This window comes from Camelus bactrianus, chromosome 17, assembly GCF_048773025.1.
Source record: "Camelus bactrianus isolate YW-2024 breed Bactrian camel chromosome 17, ASM4877302v1, whole genome shotgun sequence".
NCBI lineage: Eukaryota > Metazoa > Chordata > Mammalia > Artiodactyla > Camelidae > Camelus > Camelus bactrianus.
The window spans coordinates 1,986,600-2,008,883 of NC_133555.1; the positions used below are offsets into that span (position 1 = coordinate 1,986,600).

General features: G+C 48.7%; 1 protein-coding gene across 3 annotated transcripts in view; it reads right to left on the bottom strand.

Annotated features, from left to right (window-relative positions):
• Positions 1–11,089, bottom strand: part of ACAD9 (acyl-CoA dehydrogenase family member 9) — a 29,744-nt gene extending 18,655 nt beyond the window's left edge. The window contains exons 1-2 of one of the 3 annotated variants that reach the window (XM_074344224.1): positions 11,059–11,089; positions 6,402–6,495 (exon numbers count right to left, since the gene is read on the bottom strand). Coding sequence is in view for 2 of the 3 variants with exons in the window: in XM_074344223.1 (XP_074200324.1) it covers positions 6,402–6,495; positions 10,528–10,680 (247 nt within the window). In the remaining variant the exon portion in view is untranslated. Of the gene's footprint in view, positions 1–6,401; positions 6,496–10,527; positions 10,763–11,058 lie in introns of those variants that run through there. The other 2 variants (XM_074344223.1, XM_074344222.1) reach the window with 2 other exon arrangements.
• Positions 11,090–22,284: the final 11,195 nt, after the last annotated feature.

The following is a 22,284-nucleotide window of genomic DNA, read 5'->3' on the forward strand; positions in this document are numbered from 1 at the left end:
CGGTACAGCTATCAAAATTAGGAAACTGACATTGATACACTAAATTACAGAATTAATTTGAAAGTCACCAGTCTGTCCATTAATGTCCTTTTTCTGTCCTGGGATCCAATCTACGACCCCACACTGTACTTCGCTGTAACGTCTAAGTATCCTCCAGAGTGGATTCAACAATACGGAAAAGGCTAACGGGGGAGGGGGGGTGGCCAGAGCTCAGTGGTAGAGCACGTGCTTAGCACGCACGAGGTCCTGGGTTCAATCCCCCGTATCTGCGGTAAAAAAAGGGGTCGGGAGACAGTAAGATACAATAAAATACTTTATTTGAAAAAAAAAGGTTACTTCGCTTAAAAAAACAAAAAGGATAATACATCACGACCAAGTGGGAAGCACGCTGGGACTGCAAGAGCCCTTCAGTGCTCAAAGCCGTTCCATGTAATTTACCACGTCAATAGATGAAACAAGAAAAAAAACACAGTCATCTTCATAGATGCAGAAAAAACAAGGGACAAAATTCAATGCAATTTAGATGAGAGCCGGCAACAAACTAGAAATAAAAGGAAACTTCCTTAAGCCGATGCAGAGCACCTACAAAAAATGTACAGCTAACATCCTACGTAGTGGTGAAACAGTGACTGTTTTCTCCATAAGATCAGCAGCAGCGCAGGGAAGTCTGCTCTAACCACTCCTCTCCAAACGCATGCTGGAGAGATCAGCCAGTGAATCAAAGAAAAGTCAGGGAGGCCAGGCTGGAAAGGAAGACGTGAAACCTCCCTCTCACCGGCAACGTGACTGTCTACGCACTAAGCCCCCCCAAACCTACCAACAAGAGCTCCTGGAGCTGAGTGAGCTCAGCGAGGCCACAGGGCACAAGGCCACTACACAAGGCCACTGTACCCCCTGAAGGGATATGCCAAGGGAACAGCACGTGGAAAAGTGCTCAGCATCATCAGGCAGCAGGGAAGTGAGGACCAAGACCACAATGAGACAACACTCGGCATCTATCAGAATGGCTAAAATTAAAAAAAAAAATTTTAAACCAAAAACAGCGACACCACCAAATTCTGGCAAAAAGGCATGGAAACTAGATCACATACGTGGCTGATGGGAATGGAAAATGGTACCACCGCTTTGAAAACAACTAAACGTGCAACTGTCTTGGGACCCAACAACTGCACTCCGGGCATTTACCCCAGAGGTGAGAGCACGTCGCACAAAGCGTGCACACAAACGCACACAGCAGCTTTACTCTCAAGAGCTCCCAAACCGGAAACGACCGAGAGACGCTTCAGCATCAGAACGGCCAGCAAGCTGTGGTAACCCGAACACAAGGAGCACTACCGAGCAGCGAGAAAGAACAAAGCACGGAGGCACACGGCAACTTACAGAAGACTTCTGCTGAGCGAAAAAGAGCCAGTCCCAGAAGTGCACACACCGTACGGTTCCATTAATACAACACGTCCGAAATAACAAACTCATAAAAATGGAGGCCAGATTAGTGGTTGCCGGAGGCTGGGGGAGGAGAGGGCACGAGGTGGCAGTGGCAGTGAAAGGACTCGCGTGATGGAACTGCTCTGTATCATGACCGCGTGGCCGTCACACGGATCTATGCACGCGGCAGAATCACATAAGCGCGCGCGCACACACGTCAAAGTCAAACTGGTAAAATCTGAGCACGGCTGTATTGACGTTAACTTCCTGGTTGGGGTCACGTACTCTAGTTACATGCAAGGTGTGCACTGTAAGGTTACGCACGGGGGCAACTGGCTGAAAGATACAACTGGTCTCTGAACTATTTCTTACAACTGCGTGGAAATCGACAATTATCTCAACTTGAAGGTTTTTTTTAAAGCAAATAATGTCATTATGAAATGTTATCATACAACATATATATTAAATTTAATGGGAATAACCCTAAGGTTGGATTAAGACCCCCAGGGAAACACCACCTGCTGAAGTTCAACTAAAGCTGCTTTTCAACAACAAAGACGACGACACGATGACGGTGTGTTTCTTTCACCTGGTTCACGCTTCCTAAACCTCCTTTAACAAGCGTGAGCTTCCTCTGCTGCTGAAGGAAACAAAATTCCAGAAGCAGGAGGAGGCACATATGGAAAAAGGGAGCTTTCGTAACACTGTAAAAATAATGTGTTATAAAAGAAATCAATTGTATTTCTACACACTAATGACAATCAGAAAGTGAAATTCTGAAAAAAAAACATTTATAGTAACACCAAAGAATTTTAAGTGTTTACAGACACATTTTACTAACCATCAAAAACATCGAGGGTAAGTCGAGAAACCATCAAAACACCTTTGTCAAAACCTGTCCAAAGTCTCTATGCTGACAACCACACACACAGCTCTGCTCAGAGAATTAAGTAAGAGTCAAATAAATGGGGAGATACCTCACAACCAAGGATCTGAAAATTCAGTATTGCTATAATCTCAACTCCGCCTCAGAGAGATTTACAGATTTACTGTAACCCCAATCATAACACCAGCAGGCCTTTCTGCTGAAGCTGAAAAGCTGATTCTAAAATTTATAAGAAAGTGCAGACAAGGAGCCAAAACAGCCTTAGAAAAGAACCAAGTTGCAGGGCCAACACTACCTGGTTGCAAGCCTCTTACAAAGCTCAGTGAAGGAGCCAACGTAATATTTGCATAAAGACAGACAAACAGATCAACAGGAGAGAACAGAGGATTCAGAAATAGACCCACACATAAATGGTTGATTTTTTCCCAATTTTTAATATTGCGGCAAAACACATAAAAGTTACTGTCTTAACTCGTGGTTAACAAGTGCAAATGCAGTGGTATTAAGCACGCTCGCATTACTGTGTAAGCATCCCCACCACCATCTCCAGACCTCTCGCACAGCTGAAACTCTGTCCCATTAAACTCACCTCCCCAACCCACCCACCCCCCGGCAGCCACCGTCCCACTTTCTGCCTCCGAGGACCTGACTCCTCCCGGTGCCTCATGTGGTGGGCTCCTACAGTGTCTGTCCTTTTCTGACGGGCTCCTTTCACTTGGCACGTGTCCTCACGGATCACCCACGTTGTACCGTGGGCCAGGATTTCCCTCCTCTTAACGGCTGCGCAACGCTCCCGTCTGCACAGACTGCATTTCGGCTGTTCGTTTATCTGTTAGCCCATTCTGTCTTTGGATCGAAAGTGAGTCTCTTGTAGACAGGATATAGCTGGATCATTTTCTTATTCTGGCAACCTCTGTCTTTTGATTAAAGAGTTAATCTATTTACTTTTAAACTAGTCAGTAATAAGGAGAGACTTCTGTTATTTCGTACTTATTTTCTATATGTCTTGTAGCTTTTCTGTCCCTCATTTCTTGCATTACTGTCTTCTTTTGTGATTTTTTTTTACAGTGAGACGTTTAAGTTCCTCTCTCACCTTTGTGCACATCCTTTAGCTGTTTGCTCTGCATGGGGATTACATGGGGAATACACTTAACACTGCAAAGTTGGAACACTCTGATGTCAATTTATACCAGCTTAACTTCAGTAACACACTAAAATTATGTTCCTTTAAAGCCTCCACATCCACCATTTTCTTTTATTCATGTCACAGATTGCACCTTCATACACAGTGCCAAAAAAAATAATAATTGTCTTAAAGGAATAGTCTCTTAAATTATATAGAATACAAAATGTAGTTACAAAGTTACAATACTAGCTTTTAGAACACAAATTTTTTTAAAAAATCAGACTCTTAAATCAAGTAGAAAACAAAAAATACAGTTACAACCCACTGTTACAGTAACACAAGCTTTTACAACTGCCCGTGTATTTACCTTCATTGAGATCTTGATTTCCTCACATGGATTCAAGTTACTAGCTAGTATCTTTGTATTTCTTTTTTTTTTTTTTTTAATTGACGTACAGTCAGTTACACTGTCCCTTTCTCTGGTGTACAGCACACTGTCCCGGTCATGCAGATACATACATATATTCAGTTTATTATTCTTTTTCATTAAAGGTAATAATAAGATATTGAATACAGTTCCCTGTGCTATACAGAAGAAATTTGTTTTTTATCTATTTTTGTATATAGTAGTTAATATTTACAAATTTCTAACTCTCAAATTTATCCCTTCCCACCCCCTTTCCCCCCATAACCATAAGACTGTTTACTATGTCGGCAAGTCTGTTTCTGTTTTGTAGGTGAGTTCATTAGTGTCTTCTTTTTCCTTTTTTAGATTCCATGCATGAGTGACATCATATGGTATTTTTCTTTCTTTCTGGCTGACTTCACTTAGAATGACAATCTCTAGATCCATCCATGTTGCTGCAAATGGCAGGATTTCCTTTTCTCATGGCTGAATACTATTCCAGTATATATGTGCATATACACATATATTTACATATATATATATACACACATATCACATTATCTATATAAATGTGTGTGTATGTATATGTGTGTGTGTGTGTATATACATATATGTGTGTGTGTGTATGTATGTATGATGTGAGATATATAGCTCACATTTTCTGTATCCCTTCAGCCACTGGCGAAGCCTCGAGCTGTTCCCGCCCCTTGGCTACTGTGAATGCTGCTGCAGGGCACACGGGAGTGCGTGCTATCTCTTTGGGTTCGTGTTTTCATTTCTTTCGGGTACATACCCGGAAGTGAATTCCTGGGTATGGAAACTTGAGTTTTAACTTCTTGAGGAGCCTCCATACTACCTTGCACAGTAGCTGAACCAATGTACTATGCCACCCACAGTGCACCAGGGCTCCCTCTTCCCACCTCCTCAGCATTTGCTGGGAGTGGCCATTCTGAGAGGTGTGAGGTGGTATCTCGCCGTGGTTTTGATTTGTATCTTCCCGGTGATTAGTGATGCTGAGCGTTTTTTCACAGGCCTGCTGGACATCTGCATGTCTTCTCGGGAAAGAATTCTGTTTAGTCCCTCTGCCCATTTTTAGGTTTTTTTTTTTTGTATTGAGTTGCACGAGTTCTTTATATACCTTGGATATTAGTCCCTTATCCAATATATGGTTTGCAGATCTTTTCTCCCATTCCTTAGACTGCCTTTTCATTTCACTGGCTCTGTCCTTTGCTGCGCAGAAGCTTTTAAGTTTGATGTCCCACAAGTTGATTTTTGCTTTTGTTTGTGCTTTGAGACACCGTTATGAGGCGCAAAGGGTATGTTTATTACCTTAATTGTGTGGATGGTTCTGTGGGGGTAAACATATGCCAAAACTATCAAACTATACACTTTAAATATATGCAATTTATTGTAAATCAATTATATTTCAATAAAAATTAGAAAGGAAAAAAAGTCTGAAAAACCAGATAGTAAAAGTTTAAACAGAAGAACAAGGAACTAAAAATAGATACAAGGAATAAGATAATCTCCAGAATTAAAAATAGAATTATTTCTAAATAACAAAACATATTTATACACAACTAAGCAAATTTTAAAACTAGCAACGTAGCAGTTAACTATGTACATCAGCAGTTCTCAAAGGGTGCCCGGGGGACCTGAGACACTTCCAAGGAGTCCACAGGGTTAAAACTATTTTAGTAACAGAAAGACATTCTCTGACTTTTTAATTCTAACTCTGTCATGAGTGTACAGTGGAACTTTCCAGGGGCTACACGACTTACAGCACAGATTCACTGTAGAAATAGGTATGCGAATCCAGTTGCCTCCAGCTGCCAGAAAAATCTGCAAAACTGTAAATCAGTGCCACTCCTCATTAAAAATTTTGTTTATGGTAACATGTAATGGGTTTACCATTCTTTTTAAATGAAGTAGTAAGTGAATGCAGCATCTTTAAAACTCAGTTTTCATGTCTGAAAGGACACATGTTGATAGATAAAACCAACAGAAACAGTAGCTCCTTGGGGTCCTGGGTGCTGGTGAAGCATCGGGGTCAATCTTTCACTGCTCAGCCCCCAGGGAGCCCCCTCGGAAAGGACTGTGACCCCGAGGGACCTGCAGTCCACACTGATGCCCTCAACCCATGGTCTGCAGGTGGCTGCTGGCCCACAGACCACCTCTGGTTCCCAAGAACTGAAGTACAGAGACAGAGAGGAAACCTTCAAACACATTCACAGCACCCGACACACGATCAGTGGCTTCTATTTTACATGATCTGGGTTTTTTTCAACTTCATTTTTTGAATTGCTCATTTTTACTGTATTTTACAAAAGTGTCAGCCTGCAACAGTTCAGAGGTGTTTGAAGTGGTCCTTTACCACAGACACATTAAGAAGCACTGAACTAGACGTCTTACAATTAGATAGCAATTGGAATGACCCTCAAAGCAAAATGAGCCAACAGGGCTATTTCTCCACGATTAATGTAGACGGCTTCAAACACAAACGTCAAAGCAGCACCCTTTAAACGGAAATCGGCCAAGAAAAAGAAAATCATACACACCCTCTTCAGTGAAGAATTTCTCTACAGGTCCCAGTAACTGATTGATTTCATCAAGCTCATCCTGGCTTACTTCTGGAAACGGGAAAACTTCTTTCTAAAAAAAAGAACATTTAATAAAAATTTAAATACTATCAGTCAAAAGGGAAGGAAAAAGATTTGCTAGTCCCTACAGCCGCTGGCAGGATGCTGCTCGCTGAAGGAACTGGAAAGGAAACTTCAGACGGAGCTCGGGACACAGGAATTGTGTTCGACGGCACCACCGAGGCTCCTCCTCCTCCCTGACTCATGCAGGTTTACTCCTGATTTTGATCAGCTCTCCTGATCAACAGCAAGTTCTGACAATTATTCCATGAAACAAAGGGCCTGGACTAACATGTCCAAGCCCAGTCTGGGCCCTGACTTGCAGCTCACTAACTGTGCAGCCTGAGCCACCGCCCTTCGCCCCGCACCCTGCACCTTGATTTTCTCACTCATGCACTCATTCGCGGGTAACATTTACTCCAGGTTGTTGTGAGGAAGACAATGGATGTGAAAGCTCTTTACCAAAACATGTAAACATTTACACTGGTCACTTCATGAGTGCCAAGATGCTGCCGCTGACAAGAACGTAGGGAGGTCACAAGGTCTGCCATCTCCCCGGTGTCCCACCCGGCTACATCCACGCTCCCACACCTGTTCCCCTGCTGGCAGACCTCTGCCCCCCGCACTGAGCATGCAGGCCAGGACCGCCAGAGGAGGCCCAGATCAACCTGCACGTGGCCCGGCTCGGCCCGTTCTCACATGTGTGGTGGGCAAGTCCCAACCCCTCCTCAGAGCCAGCCTCTCCCGTGACACGTGATACCTCAGACGGCAGCTGCGAGGCTCAACAGAGAGCGTGTGTTCTGAACATGAAGTGACTGCAGTTACTCACATGGAACACGGCTCCACCCGTCACCACCCACACCTGGGAAACACGGAGCCTCACGTCCACCTCAAACCAAAGGCTGATGTTTCCAGCTGACCCTGGATTCCCTGCTGGGCCACCACAATCCGCTGCCGAAAATCATCCCGCTGTGTCCTCAGCCCCTGTGCCTTTTGGACTCTCCTCTCCCCTTTAGCTGCCAGCACGACCTGAGTATTTGGGTTTGACCCCCACCTGCGGAGAAGGAACGTCCCAGACCCTGAGCCGCCCGCCCCCAGGGGCCCTGCCTCTCCTCAGGGCACCTGTCACCAAGTGTCTCAAGAAAAGCCTTCAAAGAAGAGGAGCCCACAGTCTCCCCTCCAGCCCTGGATCTGATCAGCTGCTGCAGGAACATGCCCCTCTCGGGGCCCTGTACAGGCTGATGGGTGGGTCCCCTTCCAAAAGCGACAGTTGCCTTAAAGGAATTCCTGCCTCCCTGCCCCTAAGGTGGTCTAGAAGGAAGTTACTGGGAGTCTGTCGTCACTCTGCAGCCTCTCACAACAAAGCTGAAGGCAGAGGTTCCGCCCACTGCACTTCTCAGCCTCAAGCCCGCCTGGGCCTGGGGCGATGGCTGTGCTAGCAGAAGGTTATTCTGAAGAGCAGCCAGGTGAGAGAGAAGGCCAGCCTGAGAACCGGCTGGCCCTCAGCTACAACCACAGGATAACCACCACCACAAGAGGGACCCCGGGCCCACGAAGGTGAGCGTCTGAGACCCACGCTCAGGGTCTAAACCAGGTGCCTCGTGGGTGCTGTGTTCAATTTTATCAGCAGTTTTCAAATACCGGAAAGTAGTGGAACCGCTTTTCCAAATTAATCCTGCGCAGAAACCAGATACGTAACTCAGATAAAAGGCAAGCTGCTCTGGTCAAGGCTGCAGGCGGGGAAGCCCCCCGCCCCCAGCCTCCCGCAGGGCCCTGCGGCAGCCCCGGAGGCGCGCTCTCAGAACGGTGAGGTACCAGCTGAGGGCAGGGGGACAGCTGTCAGCCGGTGCGTTCGTGATGGTCTTTTTCTTTTCTGAGATTCTCAGCATTTCAGACGCCACTTCGCTGTTCAACACCCAACAATGCTGAGAGCCGACAGCGGCCTGGACCAGGACAGTGTCAGTGCAAGTGCTTAAAAGCCGTCAGATCCTAAATATAACCTGGAGGTAGAGAAAACAGGACGAGCTGCCGGATTAGGTGTGGATTATAAGATTAAGAGGCATCAAAGGTGACTCTGGGTGTTTGGTCTGAGCAAGTGGACAACAGAGTCACCACCATCTCCGATATGAAGGCGGGGAGGGGGCAGGACTGGGCGGAGAGACCAGGCACTCGGTCCTGGATACGCTAGACTGGACTTGCCTTTTAACATCCATGTGCAGCTTCTGAGCAGAAAGGTAGACAGAAAGAGTCTGAGCTGGGGAAATACACATGCAACTTTAGGACACTGATGCTATGATACTAAATTAGGTCACTGGAGGAAAGGTTACAGATGAAAAGTGAGGTCCACAGACTGAGCCTTAGAAAACTCCAACCTCCAACAGGGCTGGGTGGAAATGCTGGCCGATGTTTAGACATCCAGGAGCCAAGAAGGAACCAGCAGAGGAGACTGGGAAGGATCAGCCAGTTAAGTAGAAAGAAACACCAGAGGGAACGGTTGTTCAGAAGCCAGGAGTGATGAACTGGGTCAAATGCAGTGATGGGCCAAGTAAGAGGAGGCCTGAGAACGAACCACTGGACGTGACAACAGGGAGGTCACCACCAACTTTCATGAGAGCAGGATCAGCAGACTGTTAAGGCAAAAGCCTGAACTGTATGGGTTCAAGATGCAGTCAAGAATGAACAACTGATGATGAGGAAAAAGAGAGAACTCCTGGATCCATGCTGCTGAGGAGCTGAGAAGGCATGGGGTCGAGTTGGCCTTTTTAGGAGTAGATGGTTCACCCACAGGGACAGAGAGAACGTGGACCACATGGGCACACACGTGGGAGGAGGTGGTGAGTGTGGTAGTGGAATTCTTGTCTGTATTTTCTCAGCGAAACAGAAAGCAAAGCTGACAGGTGAGAGTGAGGATGGGGGAGGTGGTGTCAGAGGTTTGGAGAAAGAGAAAAGATTTGCGTTCTTCCTTCACCGTGCTGCTGGGAAACACAATGTCTCCCAGAACAGAGCACCACACAGCCTTGGGTTCTGGGGAAGACAGTTTCCCTACCTCTGAAGACCTAGCCCTGCACTTCCTCGCAGGGCAAACCTCGCCTGTCTGAGCATCTGTAATGAGTGACAATTTTACGCAAGTTGGATCCAAGACCTTTCACAATGTTAAGATCGGCTTGTTTCTTATACAAAAAATGAAAGTGTTCCGAACACTGTAGATGAAAGAAGTTTTATACGCACACTTCTCTCCAAGTGTGCAACATGTTACCAAGATTTCCAAAAGCTAGTGGTAAGAATGTTCTAGAGAAACCAAGGAATAAATCCTTAAGTAAAACAGAATCAGCTGACACTCCAGCCAAAGCAGTTTGCCTAATTCTTTGGTTGCTTGCGGCACCTGTCGGAGGAGGTATTTTGACTATGGGCGCACTGCCGCTCTTCCCAGGGGGCTCGCAGGTGCTGACGCTGGCGTGAACTACTCATCCCGCTGCCTCTGGCACCTGAAGAGCGTCTTACAGTTCGAAAGGCATCCCCACGCATGCAATCTCACTGGGGCTGTACAACACGTCTCTGAGGCAGAACAACACATCGCTAGCTCCATCTGAGGCTGCAAGAATTGCGGCGCAAAGTCACAGTCACGGTCAAACCCGTGTCTTCGGCTGGAAGAGGACAGTGAGAGCTCAGTGACCGAGCGGCTACCCCTGGGTCGGGAGACGCGTGGAAGGGACCGGTGGGAGGAGGCCGGTTGGCGCGGTGAGGCGCTGAGACTGGGCTGTGGAAGCCGACCGGGGAGCCGCACGGTCGGGGCTGTGCTTCGGTCTCAGAGAGGAAGCCCCCCATTTGGTGACCCCCTCGCCCGGGGTCTCCCACAGTGACCTGACCGGCGTTAGCGGGCACGCAGCCAAAACCGCAGCTGCCCAGGGCGCCGCCTGCAGCGGGGCCGGCGGGCGAGCGCGCCACCCCCTCCCCCGGTGTGCGGGGTCTGACAAGGCTCGAGCCGGGCCTCCCCGCGAAGCGCAGGAAGCGGAGGCCCGCGGGGGCGGCCGGGGCGCGGCCTCACCTTCTCGATTTTGCCCAGGAAGAGCTCCTTGGCGAAAGCCCGGCTCGGCGGACCGGTGCGCAGCGGGCGCCGGCTGGCTGCGAAGGCCACCAGGGCGCGGCAGGAGCGCGCCGCCGCCGCCGCAGAGCGCAGGAGGAGCCCGAGGCCGCTCATGCCGTCCCGCGCCGATCTCGCCGCCGCCGCAGCCTGCCCAGCGTCTCGGCCAAGAGCGCCGGACTCGCGCCGCCCGATGACGCCACCGGCCTGCGCCGCCCCGCCCGCCTCTGCGCCTGCGCGGCCTCGGGCCCGGCCAGGGGGCGGGGCCGCCGGCGTCCCGGGGGCTGCGCGCCTCGGCAGGTGGTGGCGGCGGCGGCCGCAGGCTTCACTGCAGACCCCCGCGGGGGCCGGCCGAGCGCCGGCGACTTCCGGCCGGGAAGCGTCCCGGGGCGCGGGAACCTCGCGGCGGCCCCGCCGCCTCCACCTGCCTCTCTCGCACGAGGACGCTGTAGGGCTGGAGAGCAGCGCAGTGGGGGAGCTGACGGCGTGGGTTACCTGCGGAGGGAGCGCCCCGTGCGGTGGCGCGCCTCCTCCCAGTGGGCCGCCCACTCCCGAGGCCTCGTCCGCCTGCTGCGCAGCTGGCACGTGCGTCGCGTCCCTTGTCCTGGAGGAGGGTGTTCTGCCAGAGAGGCCGGATGAAACCCTGTGTCACTGCGGCCCCTGAAGGGCCTGGAGGGGCAGAAGTGGGGGCGGGGGTGGACGCGGCGTCGCTTCCGCGCTCTTGGAAACGCTTCCTGCGCCACCTCGTGAACTCCTGGGGAACGCCCTGAGCTCTCAGCGCGGTGCCTGGCCCTATAAATGGGGCACTTGCCTGGGCGAAGACCTGAGGACACAGCCCCAGGGAAAAGCGCTCGTAACTTTCTTGGTTGCAAAATACCTGTCCTTGGCGTCTTCTGCAACTGCCTTTATCTGTTTTGTCTTAAGGCGTCACCTAGTTTCTTCACCAGTGCTGTTTGCTGATTTAAGCATCCAGCTTCAGGCGTAGGCGTTTGTGAAATGAGACAGAAAGGGGGCAGGGCACAGCCACTCAAGGAATGCCACAGCAGTTAACGTCAAAATGGTGAAAGATTCAACCCCCAGGAGGCCTGTGAGGCTCAGGATGATGAGAGATTTAATTTCCAGCAGATTTTGGGCTTCATTATACGCCCATTGTAATATATTAACACGCCCACAGGCACCATGGCCGTCCCAAGGCTAGCCACAAAAGGTCAAAGGGTGGCAAATGGCTAACTTCCTGGGAATCCCAGCCCCTTCCCCTTAGATTGGTCCTTCCGCTTGTTAGCATATGAAGCCACCAAGCCCAAAAAACCCAGCAATACGGCGCCTCGCGGCCACCCCCACCCCCTCTTTGGAGAGGGCCTGCATTCTGTCTATGGAATGTGTACCTACTTTTAATCTGAGCACCAAAGCCCCACACCTCGTGGCCTTTCTCTTGCCTTTCAGTGTATCTCTCTGAATAAATCTACCTTCACTCAACTGTGGCTCACTCTTGAATTCCTTCCTGTGGGAAGCCAAGGACCCACACTTGGCAGGACACGTCCCAGGGGCTCAGCCGAAGCCCGGGACACAGCCCTCCTCACGCCCCACATCTGTTTTCCTGCGTCATAACCACTAGGGCCAAAGAAAAAGTGGTTATGTTTGAGCTGGTATACGTTTTGGCCAAAACAAATGTAGTCAAATCAATCAAGTAATCTGATAGTGTGTCAGAACGTGTTTGGCTACAGAGGTCTCCCTGAATCAACGAAATGAGAAATTCAGTGCCACACAATTTCCAAAACAAAAATTAGACAAAACTTGAGGCATAATTTCTGAGTACTCTGGTAGCATGTGCAGTGGGGAAGTTTGGGAGTTCTGCTTGGCCAGTTTCTAAGTTCAGTTTCCTCATCTGTAAAAAACTAGTATAATCTTGCTAATCTCACAGGACTTTTTAAAGAGTCAGTAAAATAATACATTTGAAAGCATCTATGACAATAAATGATCAATGTTTTTCGCGTAAGACTATAGAAGTGAAAAGTGGTTACACACTGAGATTTCTGTCTTACACTTGAGTATTAGCCTCTGGGAAATAGGTTGTCATTTTTAAACAAATTGCTTTAGGACAGAATTTCCACATTTAGTGTTTAAAACACTCACCAAGTACCTCTGAATGTCCTTCCTGTACAACCATGTCAATACCACTGATTCCCATCCACGACTTACCAGACAGTAATCCGACACTCTTGTGTGGCCATCGTGTTGGTGGTGGCATGCCACAGTCTGAGAGGGAACCTATGCCTGGGTCCCTTGGCGTGAAAGCCACACAGTGGGAAGGTAATGGAGAAATTTACTCACACAGAATTGGAGAGAAGAAAGGGGTGGTGCTGTCTCCTGTCCCACGGCTACAAGGTCCATAGCTGGTCATGAGATAGCGAGTCAAGGTTCCTGCCTTGCAGCCACCAGCGTCCTCACTGAAGGGCTCACAAGTCAGTTGTGCAGTTACCCCAGGGCAATTCCTGCTCAGAGAGAAGTTGGCTGACACCTTACTGTCCAGAGACCGAACATCTGCATGTAGAGAGGTGTCCCTCAAAGGGCAATTTTGTCTCATTCACTAAATTCTGTTGTCCACTATTCCTTCCTTCCCTTGTGATGTATATTTGTTCCCTTTTGGGCACATTGCTTATGGAAACACGGAAGTCATGGGCTGGTTGAAAGCCACACAGATAACAAGGCATCAGGGGTTGAACTGTGCTCCCCTCCAAGTTCATTTGCTTAAGTCCTCACCCCCAGTACCTCAGAACGTGACCTTATTAGGAAAGAGTATGACCTACTGGATTCTGTTGCAGATGTAATGAGCTAAGTTAGGATGAGGTCACACTGGGGTGGTGTGGATCCTAATCCAATGTGAGTGGTGCCCGTAGGAGAAAAGTGGGCATAGCTATGCACGCAGGGAGACGCCGTGTGAGGACGGAGATCCATATACTGCTTCTGCAAGCCAAGGGAAGCCAAAGATGGCCAGCAGACCACAGAAGCCAGGGCAAAGGGCTGAAACAGATTCCCAGCCCCCAGAAGGAACCACCCTGCCAACACCTTGATCTTGGACTTCTAGCCCCCAGAACTGTGAGACAGTGAATTTTTCCTTGTTAGGGGAGCTGTGAGAAGAGAGATCTCGTTTCAGTTCTGCCACTTGCCAGCTGTGTGATTGTGGGCAAGTGTCCTCACCTCCAAGTTGTCTGTGACTTGAAAGCAGTGTCGGAGCAGAGACAACGAGGAACCACAGAAGTGAGCCCCTTCCTCAGTGTGTGGTTGTCACCGCAAGGCAGCTGCCAGCGAGGGATTCCGTTTCCCAGCCTGCTGATGTCCGGAGCGACATCCTCACCAACACAATGTGAATGGAAGTGATTGTGACTTCCTTCCAATTTTTAAGAAATAAGTGTTATATACAATAACCAAACCAAGACAGAGAAACAACCTAAATGTCTATTGACAGATGACTGGATAAAGAAGTTGTGGTCTATTTACACAATGGAATACTACTCAGCCATAAAAAAAAATAATGCCATTTGCGGCAACATGGATGAGATTATCATTAAGTGAAGTAAATCAGACAGACAAAGACATATCATTTTTATGTGGAATCTAAAAAAAGATACAGATGAACTTATTTACAGAACAGAAGCAGACTCAGACATAGAAAACAAAGCTTTGGTTACTAGGGGGGTAAGGGGGTGGAGAGAGAGAAATTAGGAGTCTGACATTTGCAGATACACACTACTATATGTAAAATAGATAAAACAACGAAGTCCTACTGTAGAGCACAGGGAACTATATTCACCACCTGTAATGACCTATAATGGAAAAGAGTATGAAAAGGAACTTATATACATAATATATATGAATTACTATGCTGTACACCCGAAATTAACACATTGTAAATCAACTATACTTCAATTAGAAAAAATAAAAATAGAGCAGAAATACCCTTGCTGCCCGGCAACTGTACTTCAATTAATTAATTAAAGAGAGGAAAAAACCCTCGGACTGAAAAAGACAAACGGGGTAGGGGTGCCTGTGCGTCCTTCCCGAGACCCGGGCACTCCCGGGGAAGGTCTGGCTGCAGCCCCGCGGGCCTGCCGTGGCCCAGTCGAAGCCGGTAGGCGGGGGCCACGGGTGGCGGCGACCAGCGGGCACCTCCCCCGCGTGCGGAGTCTGCGGTTTGTGGGGGGTGGGGGTGGGGGGCCTGCGCCTGGGACGGGGGTCGGGAAGGCCGGCCAGGCTCACGCCGCGCAGACGAGACCGCAGCCCCCTCGGCCGCGGCGCGCGGCGCCCTCTACCGACAGCGCGGAGCATCGCACCGGGCGGCCGGCCAGCGGACCCCGCCCGGCAGGACGGCGCCGGCCGGCGGGGCAGGGGCGCAGCCCGCGGCTGGGGGCCGTGGGGCGACCGCAGGTGCGACAGCGGCTGCGGGGGCGCGCGCGCAGTGTGCCGTCCTTGTGGCGCGTGCTGCAGCGTGTCCTCGCTTAGCTGTGTGGACACGCGAAGCATAAACCTGGACACGGGCACGTGCTTCCCGGGGCCGCCAGCAGCGAGGGGAGGACGCAGAGTGGCAGTGGAACTGACATCTTCTGAAAGCAGCTTTCCGTGCGGTTTTGACGTTTGAGCCGTGTATTTCACATGTCCACAGACAGAATGAAACTGAAAGCGGAAACAGCAAAGCCTAGCTGGTCTCACCGTGTATCCAACCAACCCAGAGCCAAAGGGTAAACATGAAATGTATTTGTTCAACTCCAGTTTTTTGCTTTCTGGTGTTTGAATCATTCCCTCACATATATTTTGATTATTTTTAAAGTTACTCCCAGATATTTTTATTACAAGTGTGCCCTTTTCTCCCACTTTTGGGGGCTCTAATTTCAAATATATATATGCCTATATATATATATATATATATATATATATATATATATATATATACACACACACACACACACACACCCCTAAATATATATATATATATATATATGCCTATTGATCCTATATATTAATTTTATATCCAATCATCTTGCTAAATTTCCTGATAGTTTATCATTTCTCATGGATTCCTTTGGATTTTCCAGATATGCCATTATCTCCATGTAGAAATAATTTACCTCTTCTTTTCCAATTTTTATGCCCCTAACTGTATCTGTGTTGGCAAAAACCTTCACTACAACATTAAACAAGTGAAAACAGTGGCCATCCACGTCTTTTTCCTGATTTTCATGGAATGATTCACTGTTTCTCCATTAAATAAAACACTGGCTTTTGGATGGAGGTACAAACACTCTATCATGCTCACAAAGTATCCATTCATTAAGTGCCTATGTATCAGGAATGGTCTGAATTTTGTTGAAGGCTTTTTGGCAACCATGGAGATGATCGTATGGTTTTTCTTCTCAACTCAATTAAAATGATGGATTATATTAATGGACTTCCGATTATCGAACCATTCTTGCGTTCCTGAAATAGGCCCGTAGTTGCTCACGAAGTAAAGTTGACCCTTTAACATCACGGGTTTGAGCTGCGAGGGTCCAGTTACACGCAGTTTTTCAGTAGTAAATACGACAGCGCAACACAGTCCAAGGCTGGTTGAATCCGCGGATGTGGACGAACTGCAGGTACAGAGGACTGACTATAAATTACAGGTGGATTAACCTCCATGTTGTTTAACGGCTATTGTTTACATTAGTTGATATTTAATGTGTCACTAGATGTTTGCTATGATTTCATTCACAGTTTTGCTCTGGTGATCTGCAGCTCTGTATTTATGCAACCTTTATCAGATTTAGAAAACATTGCTACAGCCACTTCATAAAAAGACTGTGTAAGCTTTCCTTCCATCACTGTGATCTGAAACAGTTTAAGCGGCATTGAGATTCTTTCGAATTCTCTCGAATTCCTCTCTGAATGCACATGGGCCTGACAGATTGCTGACTTTTTCTATTTCTCTTAATGGAATTTGTCTGTTTAAAGTCTCTAACTCTTCCGGGGTCAATTTTGGCTACTTACCAATTTCATCTGGGTTTTTCAAATGTATTTGCATAAAGTTGCTCAAAGTTGCATTGCTTGAAAACCTTTCCTTCATGGCAAGAGTTCACGTCCCTCTCATCGTTTCCTACTTTCCGTGTTTGGGCTCTCTTTTTGTCTTGATTTGCTTAGCTATAGGTTTGTCAACTTTACTTTCAAAGAACCCGCTTTTTGATGTCTAAGTTTTACTATTTCTGTTTTCTAACCAGCTAATTTTTGGTTTTTATTATTTACTTGTTTCTGCTTTGTTTACTTTGTGGTTCTTTTCCTAATTTTGAATTTGATGTTCATTTCCATGTTCCCGTTTTTAGCAATGTCATTTTCTACTGCTTTAACTATAACACAGATTCTAATATAAGGTGTTATATTTAAAGAAATTTTACAAGTTTTTGTACTTGTGACCCAAGAGTAATTTAATAATTAATGACATTGCCAGTTGAAAGGGACTTCTTTATTTTATTAATTTCTAGCTTTATTTCACTATGATTACAGAATACATCTGTATCACTTCCACCTTAAGGAATTTATTGAAGTTTTCTTTGTGCCTTGATACATGGTCCGCTTTCATAAATGTTCCATGTGTGCTTGAAAAGAAGGTGTTTTCTCCAGTTACCAGGGTATGAAATTTGGTATCTGTAAGAAACTTGACATTTTTGCTCTCTTAGCCCGTTTTGGACTCGGAGTGCTGTGCTAGCATGTTCCTGTTTTTACTTCTTCTTGCACCTCCTGTAGTAGTTGCTTTCTGAAGAGGGCTGCTGTGTTATTTGATGCATAGATGGTCCATGTAACTGTTATGTCTGCATCGAGAACTGTAGCTTTTAGCATCAAATCACTTTATCTCATTTGTTGTTTTGAAGGCTGACTTCTACCTCGTCAGATATCAAGACTGTGACTTCTCCCCTCCCCCTTTCTGGGGTTTGCACTTGTCTGTCCACGTCTGCCCACCTCTCCCTGCTCAGCCTTTCAGAATTTTTGTGGAGGGTGTGCCTGGAGCCACCCTCTGCTGGGTCATAAGGTAAGTCTATTTTTACTATTTTGAGGAATCTCCATACTGTTTTCCACAGTGGCTGCACCAAACTGCATTCCCACCAACAGTGTAGGAGGGTTCCCTTTTCTCCACAGCCTCTCCAGCATTTGTCATTTGTAGACTTTTGAATGATGGCCATTCTGACTGATGTGAGGTGATACCTCATCGTGATTTTGATTTGCATTTGTCTAATAATTAGTGATACTGAGCATTTTTTCACGTGCCTGTTGGCCACTTGTATTTCTTCATTGGAGAATTGCTTGTTTAGGTCTTCTGCCCATTTTTGGGTTGGGTTGTTTGTTTCTTTATTATGAGCTGTTTATACATTTTGGAAATTAAGCCCCTGTCAGTCACATCATTTGCAGATATTTTCTCCCATTCTGTAGGTTGTCGTTTTGTTTTCCTTTGCTGTGTGTGTTTTTATCTGCTAAGAAGTTTTTCATTTTCCCCCTTAGAGCACTTTTTGTGTGAATGCGCTGCACGTTTCCTTGTGCTGGATTTTCCAGGACCAACAGTTGTGATGCTGCAGGAAAGGGCTGGGGCTTGGACGGTTCACTTGATTTTTCTAAGTCCAGGAACGCCCTCTTTTACAGCTACAGTGAATTGCAGTTTCTTTCATGAAAAACACAGGGTTTTCTTATTCTCAAGAGCAACTTGTTTGAACAGGGCCCTTATCTTAGCTGCTTTTTTGTTTCCCGTTTCCTCTAACCCGTGCAGCCCTCACTGGCCGCGTGTTCTGGTACAGGCTTCCACGTCAGCTCTGCTCGTCTAAGACGTTCATTTTCCCACTGGCCTTCCACTGACATTTGCGGCTTTCACTCTCTGCCAGTCACACTGCAGGTCTGGGCTCTCGGTGGTGTTACTTGTTCTTTTCCTGAACAGTCCTCGGGACACGGGAAGAGATTCCAATCCCAGTGGCCTCAGTTACCCCCCCACCGGCGTTTTCACCCTGGGGGCTTTCTTCCCTGTTAACCCCGTGCACGGTGACGCCTGGAGAGCTTTCCGTCTTCTCTTTAAATGGGACTTCTTCCATGTGGACACTGGTCAGGTGGTGGAGGTGTGGGTGGTGTGTGGTCAGGAATAACAGAACAGGAAGGAAACATCTCCCTAAAAGAGCCTTAAAAGTCACGAAGGGACACATTAGAAGTGGGGCTGAGTGGCCTTCCCAACATACCTGCCGTTCATCAGCCAGGACATCCATCTTCCGAGCCCACTCTGTGCTGGAAGGTGGATGGTTCCCATGGGACGCAAGCCCCGGACGGAGTACACTGAAGGAGGGGCATCTCAGTGCACGCATGGATACCCAAGGCCACCAAAATTGTGTCACCGTTCATCCAAGGAACTCAGCACTCAGGTCAGCTCAGTGGTACCCAAATTCTCCAGCCCCGCCTTACCAGACGCCCCAAATCTGCTCAGAAACACTATCATCTTTCCGTCTGTTTCTGAATCACCAAAATAACACTATCTGCGTGGTAAGCACATCACGGGTCACCCGTAATAGGGGCCAGCATGCAAACGCCGTCAATTGTTGAGTCTTTTATAACATCACATTATATTAAGGAAAAAAGGAACTAAAACCGATGCATGACAAAGTGTTACTGAACGCATGCTGCAGGATGCAGAGCGGGTGCACCGCTATGTGTGCCTGGGGGACAGGCCACAGGCTGCCTTTCAGGGAGTCACAACACAGTCATCTTTTTAAGAGGCTCTGATGACAGATGACCGGATAAAGAAGATGTGGTACATATATATATACACACAACAGATGTTACTCAGTCATTAAGAAAAAGAATGAAACAATGCCACCTGCAGCAGCGCAGGTGGACCCAGGGATGATCATATTCAGTAAAGTCAGTCAGACAAAGGCAAATGCCATACGGTATCACTTACACGTGGAATCTAAAAAAAATGATACAAAGGAACTTTTTACCAAACAGAAAGCAACTCAGACATAGAAAACAAACTTATGGTTACCAGGGGGGAAAGGGGGCGGGAAGGGATAAATTGGAAGTTTGAGATTTGCAGATATGAACTACTATGTAGAAAATAGATGAACAAGGTTTTCTGTATAGCACAGGGAACTATACTCAATATATTGCAGTAATGAAAAAGCTATGAAAATGAATATATGTATATGTGTGACTGAAACATTATGCTGCACACCAGAAACTGACACATTATAAACGGACTATACTTCAATTAAAATAAAAAAAGCCTCCAGCCACCACCCAGGTTACTCCTTGAACTACCAGGGAACCAGCCGGACCCAACCTCTCCCGGCCTCTGGCCCACGCCACTCGCCTAGGTCCCTGATCTCAGCGTGAGCCACCAAAGCGTGTAGTGCACTTCAGCACTAAGCTCCTTCTCCGAGCTGTGGTTCTCATCTCTTCGTTCAACAAACACGGAAGTCCTACTCTGTGCCACGTGTTGAGATCACGGGTCTGTGCAAGGACCGCCACTGCCCTGACCTTGTGACACAGATGGCCACGGAACGATGGCACCACGGTAACCACGCGGCCGTGTCTCAGAGGGGGAAGTGCGGGGGCTGACATGTGATGAAGGAAATGGAAGCTAAGTCAACAAAGGTGCAAAGGTGGGCATCCCCCGTGGGGGTGGGGGTCACACCCGCACAGGCCCCGGGGCAGGGGGAGCACGGCTTGTCCCAGCACCTGCAGGGCCAGTGCGGCTGGAATGAAAGGGGACAGTGGGGGTCAAGGAGGGGCCGGGGTCAGGCCACGCAGGCCTCCCGCAGGCCATGTCAGGGTTTTGTGTTATTTTATGTTTAATCACAAGGACAACAGGAAGCCATCAGCGTAGCAGGTAGCACCTTAAAAAGATTCCTCTGGGGCCAGTGGAGAATGCAGTTGAGGGACGCATCGCGGAGGCCAGGAGCCCATGTACTGAGCTCTAGTCCAGGGAGAGACAGATGACGGCCTGAAGGAGGGTGAGATGTGAAGGTAAATGGGCAGACTCAAGGTAAAAACCAAAAGAGCCTGGTGACAGAACAGGTTTGGAGACTTAGGGAGAGGACAGGTGTCCTGAACAACCAAGTTCTCACTCACACCCCTGGTGGGGATGCTGTTCACCAACCAGGGGGCACCGTGGGGACCCCAGGTCCACGTGTGATTAAGAATTTGGTCCTGGAGAGAGTTTGAGATGCTGCTGAAAAGTCCAAGGGATACGGGCGTTCGGGGCAAAGGTCTAGCTGGAGACTCACCTGTGGGGATTTGTACGGGAACGTGGAGAGGCGGCGGCGGCTGTGGCCTTGAGCGACGCTGCCCAGAAGCAGCAAGAAAGGGCTTTCTGCGGTCCCGAGGCCAGCACTTCACGGCTCCACCGGGAGACACGAGCCTGCAACGGAGACAGCGGAGGCTTCCCGGGAGAGGAAGGGGAGCTGCGATCCAAGGAGCCACAGGTGTCCGGAGGGGACGTGTGAGCAGTGCGGAGGCTGCTGAGTCACGTGGGAGGAGGGTGACCTGTGCCTGGAGGGCCAGGGAGCAGGACCGCTCCTGCAGAAGTCTCACTGGTCCCGTGGGTCCCCAGCTAGACTTCTCAGTGTCGGGAGTAGCAGAGGGCTCAGCAAACAGCTGTCCCTCAAGTCCTGATGCTGATGACGACTTACACACCCTGAGACCGGCCAGCGGTTCTGCCGTGACCCCCTCCCAGTTCCAACCACCAATTCATTTTCAGATGCGTTTTGACCAGACCAGCCCCGTGCCGGTCACTGGACACAGAGGAGGGGGTTGGATACGCCCTGTGCCCCCCAGGAGCTCGCAGTCTGGTTGGGGAGCCAAAGACAAAACCCAGAGAAGGGGGGCACTGAGGCGCTGGCTCAGAAGCCCAGCCACACGGAGCAGCAGGCGGGGGGCGGCCCTGTGCGTGGTGGCATCAGGGCAGAAGCGGACCTGAGCACTTTGGGGCATTCCAGCCACCGGCTCCGCCCTCCCAGAGGCCCTGATGGCTGCGGAGAGGGACGGCCACCCAGCTGCAGAAACCTGAGGGCATCTTCCAACTGGAATTCACTTCTCTACAAACGGTGGGCCACAGGGGACTTTTGCCACTGACATTAACCTTTTTTATTTCCTGCAAGTGAGACTTACTAGTTTTACTTCATTGTATGATTATGTACTGAAACTTTTAGGGGTGGTCTGTGCAACTTAATTTGATTTGACTCAAGGGCAGGAGAAAAGAGTGCTCTCACAGAACTCCCACCTCCGTGGAGTTCACCCTCCTGCTCACCTGACACATGGGAAAACGGGCAGCTCTGACCTCGTAAACCCATCTCCCTGCGAGCACCCGGGGACTCGGCCACCGGGTGTTTCTTGCCCTGTAAGTCAGTCCCATCCACCTCAGCCCTTCACAGGCTCCATCTCCTCTCCCTAAACTCAGTGGAAGCACAGGCAGTGTGCTTTTGTGCACATTGCACTGAGAGCTGCAAGAAACGATAAACACCCTTGACGTCGTCTGCCGGTGCCCGCGCCACGGGGTGTGCCTCTGCCGTAAGCCTTCCATCAGCACCCTCAAATTAACGTCCGTCCAGTGTCTTCCGGGAAGGCCGGAGCCCACAGCCGTCACGGTGAGGACCGGGCAAGCCTGTCATCTGTGTCTGAGCAGCAGGGAGACAGCTGGACCTCCCAGAAAAAGGAAGGACTCGA